At 55.5% G+C, this 6,184-nt stretch overlaps 2 gene segments (V, D, J or C); one reads left to right on the top strand and one right to left on the bottom strand.

Annotated features, from left to right (window-relative positions):
* Positions 1-2,782: 2,782 nt before the first annotated feature.
* LOC128933597 (immunoglobulin heavy variable 3-9-like) lies at positions 2,783-3,747 on the bottom strand (the record flags this gene model as incomplete). The annotated part of the segment is given in 2 exon segments: positions 2,783-2,805; positions 3,438-3,747. Coding segments are annotated over 2 exon segments (333 nt in total), but the record flags the coding sequence as incomplete, so codon positions are not given.
* Positions 3,748-4,548: 801 nt separating this feature from the next.
* LOC128933596 (immunoglobulin heavy variable 3-23-like) lies at positions 4,549-6,184 on the top strand. The segment is given in 3 exon segments: positions 4,549-4,552; positions 5,253-5,656; positions 6,152-6,184. Coding segments are annotated over 3 exon segments (441 nt in total).

Below are 6,184 nucleotides of genomic sequence, written 5' to 3'. Positions count from 1 at the left end.
TGATCCCAACCTTGCTCTGCCTCGGCCCCAATTCTCACCCGCTGACCCCAAACCACAACTCCTGACCCCAAATCTCCTCTTTCTGCCCCAAAACTTGATTCTGAAAGTGGATACTTCTGGTCAAGGGTTAAGATTTCGGTCAATTTTGTGTCCAAGAGTGGAGAATTTTGGGCAGAGCCAGGGCAGGGTTGGGAGATGTGGTCAGAAATGGGGTCAGGGGCAGAGTTTGGGAGAAGGGTCTTGGGAACCTGGACAGGTGGGGACACGGCCATGGGGATGGGGTCAATACCATCAGCAGCAGCACCCCAAGTATCAGAGGCAGCTTTCACGCAGAAATAGTATCCGGAATCCTCGTCCTTGAGGCTGTTCATGGTCAGCGTCACCGAGCTCTGCCCGTTGTCCCTGGAGATCCTGAACCGGCCCTGCACTGATGATGCGTAGGCGTAGCTGGATCCATCGTTCTTGATCGCTGCGACGTATTCCAACCCCTGCCAAGGTCTCTGGCGGATCCAGAACATTCTGAAACTGCCGAAACTGAACCCGGACCCTCGGCAGAGGAGGCGCAGGGACCCCCCGGGGGGCTGGGGGTTCCCCCCGCACTCCAGCAGGGTCACGGCCGCTCTCTGATCCCCAAACCTTCACTGGTTTTGCCCCCAATTCCCTTTGTTTGTCCCCAAATCTCCAACAGATTTTTCCAGAATGATAAAGTGCCTTAAACCGTGCAATTAGACCCAGTTCACCCATTAATTAATTGGACACCTCCACCTGACTTTTGCATCCACTCACCCCCATCTCCCCTTTGTCCCACAGGGCTCCGGGCGGCCGTGACCCTGCTGGAGTGTGGGGGGGACCTCCAGCCCCCCGGGGGATCCCTGCGCCTCCTCTGCCGAGCGCCCGGGATCGATTTTGGGATTATTGTGATGGCCTGGATCCGCCAGAGACCCGGGCAGGCGCTGGAGTTCATTGCAGATATCAGCACCACTGGCAGCACAAGCTGCGCGCATTCGGTCAAGGGCCGGTTCACGATCTCCAAGGACAACGGGCAGAGCTCGGTGACGCTGACCATGAACAACCTCAAGGACGAGGATTCCGGATCCTATTTCTGTGCCAAATATGCTTATACTCCTGATGGTACTTATGGTGTTGCTTCTATTGACGTGCCGGGCTTGGCCCCATTCCCCATCCAGCACTGCAGGAGCATCAGGGAGCAGGACGGTCGGGACAGACGGACGGACACGAGAGATCTCTGCAGCCAGGTCATGGCATTTGGGGTTTATTGCAAAGGACGAACTGCAGGGCCCTGCTGGGAGCTGCTAGGCACAGCTGGAGCAGGGCTGAGAGAAAGAGGGGAGAGAGGATGAGACGGGAAGAGAGTAAGAGAGTAAAAAAGGTAAATGAGTAAAAGGGTGAGAGAACAAAAAGGGTAAGAGAGTGAAAAAGTCAGTGAATAAAATGGTAAGAGTGTAAAAGGGTAAGAACACAAAACTCTAAGAGAATAAAAGGGTAAGAGAGTGAGGTTCCCACCACAATACAATAAATCTTCTTCTCTGTAGAATATTCTAATTCTCACTAACCAATCTGGTCCAATATACAAACCCTACAGCATTTACATACAGCCTATAAGAATCGTTTCATTACCATACTCTATTACATTTTAAACCCTAAAAACTCCTCTTTGGGCCCCTTCTGCCAAGCCTAAGACCTGCTCTTTAGAAACCCTAAAATCCCCTTTTTGGAGTAATTTTAAACCCGAAAACTCCTCTTTGGACTAACTTTAAACGCTAAAAAGTCCTTTTTAGAGTATCTTTAAACCCCAAAAACTCCTCTTTGACCCCTTCTGCCAAGCTGTAGAGTCGCTCTGACCCTTGGGCCTGTCTGCAATCAGAGGGTGTTGTTCCATCAAAATGGGATCACCTTCAGCTGGCCACACCGTTGTTTTCCAGTTGTTAAGTAACTGTGGGATCTCAAAGCTTGCTTTCATTTCAATCTCGCTGATGGTTTCCATATTCTCAAATTCTTTTGCCAGGAAATCACATTGATAAGGCTTTGCTGTTCCATCCTCCCACACCAGCATCAGCATAAGCACCGTGACCATCGGTGTCCTTGGCACAGAAATAGGATCCGGAATCGTCGTCCTTGAGGTTGTTCATGGTCAGCGTCACCGAGCTCTGCCCGTGGTTCCTGGAGATTGTGAACCGGCCCTTGACTGAATCCGCGTGCCTGGTGACGCCACCACTGCTGCTGATGGTTCCAACCCACTCCAGCCACTGCCCGGGTCTTTGGCGAATCCAGGCAATCCCAAAACTGCCAAAACTGAACCCAGACCCTCGGCACAGCAACGTCAGGGACCCCCCGGGGGGCTGGAGTTCCCCCCCGCCCTCCAGCAGGGTCACGGCCGCCCGGAACCCTGCGGGACAAAGGGGAGATGGCGATGGGGTGATGCAAAAGTCAGGCAGAGCTGTCTAATTAATTAATGGGTGGATTGCAGCTAATTGCAGGGTTTAAGACACTTTACCATTCAGGATACCTCTGTCGGATGTTTGGGGACAAAAAAAGGCAATTTGGGGCAAAACCGGTGAAGGTTTGGGCATGGGGGAGCAGCCGTGACCCTTCCAGAGTGCGGAGGGGACCTCCAGCCCCCGGGGGGTCCCTGCCCCTCCTCTGCCGAGGGCCTGGGTTCAGTTTTGGGGATTATGAAATGTTCTGGATCCGCCAGAGATCCGGGCAGGGGCTGGAGTGGCTGGCAGGGATCAGCAGTGGTGGTTACACCGAGTATGCGGGTTCAGTGCAGGGCCGGTTCACGATCTCCAGGGACAACGGGCAGAGCTCGGTGACGCTGACCGTGAACAACCTCAAGGATGTGGATACCGAATCCTATTTCTGCGCCAAGGCTGCTGGTGCCAGTTGGGGTAATGATGTCTCTGCTCTTGGCCTATTCCCCTTGACTGGGTCCCCTCCTGCCCCCAGGCCCCAGACCCTTCCCCCAGATCTCAGCCCTTGACCGCATTCTTGACCCTTTGCCCCAGATCTCCCCCAGTTCCAACACCACCAACCACGGAGCCGAAACCCACGAACTGGTTCTGCCCCAGACCCAACTATGTTGGCACCAAAAATCGCCCGAATCTGCCCCAAATCCCCACTTGTGCTCCCTGCAGCAGCAGCCGCTGAGACGATTCCTCAAAATTTGTCCCCAAATCGGGACCCTTGGCCTCAAACCCCGAGCTTCAGAGCAAAGTTTTGGGGCACAAAGAGGAGATTTCGGGTCAGGAGTTGTGGTTTGGGGTCAGCGGATGAGAACTGGGGCCGAGGCAGAGCAAGGTTGGGATCAATGGTGAAGGGCTGGGTGTGGGCTGGGGGTCTGGGGGAAGGGTTTGGGGAATAGGTACAGGGGGGGGATAAGGGGATGGGGGTGGGAAAAGCTTGGGCATCGTCACTACGTGCAGCATGTTCACGGTAATTATTAGCAGCACACTTCGCGCAGAAATAAATGGCGGGATCCTCGTCCTTGAGGTTGTTCACGGTCAGCGTGACCGAGCTCTGCCCATTGTCCCTGGAGATCGTGAACCAGCCTTTGACCGATGGCGCGTAGAAGGTGTTGGCACTGTTGTAGTAGATGCCTGCGACGTATTCCAGCGCCTGCCCTGGTCTCTGGCGGATCCAGTACATTCCATAATCCCCAAAATCGAGCCCGGACCCTCGGCAGAGGAGGCGCAGGGATGCCCCGGGGCGCTGGAGGTCCCCCCCACACACCAGCAGGGTCACGGCCGCCCGGAGCCCTGCAGGAAAAAGGGGAGATGGGGATGAGGCCAAAGCTCAACCCTTGACCCAAATCCTGACTCTTGGCCCCAAACTGGGACCCTTGGAGTTCATCATCCTCATCCCAGGAGTGTTCTATCCCTTTGTCCAGCTGGCCACGCCCACTTAAAAGCCCTGGACCAATCAGACTCTTGATTTCCATCATCTCCCCTTTGTCCCGCAGGGCTCCAGGCAGCCGTGACCCTGCTGGAGTGTGAGGGGGACCTCCAGACACCCGGGGGGTCCCTGACGTTGCTGTGCCGAGGGTCCGGGTTCAGTTTTGGGAGTTATGGAATGTACTGGATCCGCCAGAGACCCGGGCAGGGTTTGCAATACGTCGCAGGCATCTACAGCACCGGTGGCACCACCTACTATAATCCATCGGTCAAGGGCTGGTTCACAATCTCCAGGGATAACGGGCAGAGCTCGGTGTGGCTGACCATGAACAACCTCAAGGACGAGAATTCCGCTGTTTATTTCTGCGCCAAGTGTGCTGCTAATAATTACCCTGAAAATGCTGCTCGTAGTGACGATACCCATGGTGTCCCCATCCCCATCCCGGTGTCCCCCCCTGTCCCCATTCCCGAGACCCTTCACCCAAACCCCTAGCCCACACCCAGCCCTTGACCATTGATCCCAACCTTGCTCTGCCTCGGCCCCAATTCCCACCCGCTGACCCCAAATCACAACTCCTGACCCCAAATCTCCACTTTGTGCCCCAAAACTTTTCTCTGAAAGTGGATACTTCTGGTCATGGGTTAAGATTTGGGTCAACTTTGTGGTCAAGAGTGGAGAATTTGGGGCAGAGCCAAAGCAGGTTTGCGAGATGGCGTCAGAAATGGGGTCAGGGGCAGAGTTTGGGAGAAGGGTCTGGAGAACCCGGAGAGCTGGTGACACAGCCATGGGAAAGGGGTCAAAACCATAAACAGAAGCTGGAGCATATTTTCCTTCTGGAGCTTTGCCACAGAAATAGGATCCAGAATCCTCGTCCTTGAGGTTGTTCATGGTCAGCGTCACCGAGCTCTGCCCGTTGTCCCTGGAGATCGTGAACCAGCCCTTGACCGAATCCCCATAGAAGGTATCTCCATCGTAGTCAATCCGCGCAACCCATTCCAGCCCCTGCCCAGGCCTCGGGCAGACCCAAATAAAACTGGTTTGTCCGAAATCAAACCCAGACCCTCGGCAGAGGAGGCGCAGGGTCTCACAGAGGGCGGGAGGTCCCACCCGTAGTCCTGCAGGGTCACGCCTGCCCGGAGCCCTGCGGGACGAAGGGGAGATGGGGATGAGGCCAAAGCTGAACCCTTGACCCAAATCCTGACTGTTGGCCCCAAACTTGGACCCTTGGATTTCATCACTGTCCTCCCAGGGGGGTCCCGCCCCTTTTTACAGCAAGCCACACCTACTTTGATCCCACAGTAAATCAGGCTCCACATCCTCATCTCCCCTTTGTCCCGTAGGGCTCCATGCAGGCGTGACCCTTCTGGAGTGCGGGGGGGACCTCCAGGCCCCCAGGGGGTCCCTGACGTTGCTGTGCCGCGCAACTGGGTTTGATTTTGGCAGTTTTGGGATGGGCTGGATGTGCCAGAGACCTGGGCAGACGCTGGAGTACATCGCCAGTATCAACAGCAATGGTGGCAGCACGGACTACGCGCCGTCTGTCATGGGCCGGGTCACAATCTCCAGGGACAACGGGCAGAGCTCGGTGACGCTGACCATGAACAACCTCAAGGACGAGGATTCCGCCATTTATTGCTGTGCCAAGGGTGCTACTAGTGGTTATGGTGGTGGTGTTGCTGCTTTTAGTGACAATTCCGGCTGTGGTCCCGCCCTCCACGATGGTCACCAGATGTCTCCACTCCCAGTGATCCGTCCGCCAGAGCCCCGCTTTTCTCCTCAGTTGTTAAGGAGTTTCCCCCAAACTCCACCCCTGATGCCCCAACACTCGACTTTCTCCCAGCTTTGCCCATGTCACCGAAATCTCCCCCAGATCCCCGGGCCCTGATTGGAGGAGGCCTGAACTGGAGGCCAGGGGTTAAGGTTTGGGGCCAATGGTTCAGTTTTGGGGCAGGAGCAGGGGAGGGTTTGTGGTCAGTGCTGACCTTTGGGGCAAATGGTGGAGATTTGAGACAAAGGGTCAAGGGCTGAGGTTTAGGGGACAATTTGAAGGAAGAGTCTCAGTTTGGGGACAGGTGAGGAAGCAGAGATGGGGATGGATCCACAACGGCCATCGTCACTATAAGCAGCAGTACTACAAAAACCACTATCAGCAGATTTGGCACAGAAATAGGATCCGGAATCCTCGTCCTTGAGGTTGTTCATGGTCAGCGTCACCGAGCTCTGCCCGTTGTCCCTCGAGATCCGGACCCGGCCCCTGAACGATGGCACGTAG

The sequence above is a fragment of the Melozone crissalis genome, unplaced genomic scaffold (genome assembly GCF_028551555.1).
Source record: "Melozone crissalis strain CALT ecotype California unplaced genomic scaffold, PUWL_Pcris_2 ptg000011l_1, whole genome shotgun sequence".
Lineage (NCBI taxonomy): Eukaryota > Metazoa > Chordata > Aves > Passeriformes > Passerellidae > Melozone > Melozone crissalis.
This window is presented reverse-complemented; position numbering and strand designations above follow the sequence as displayed.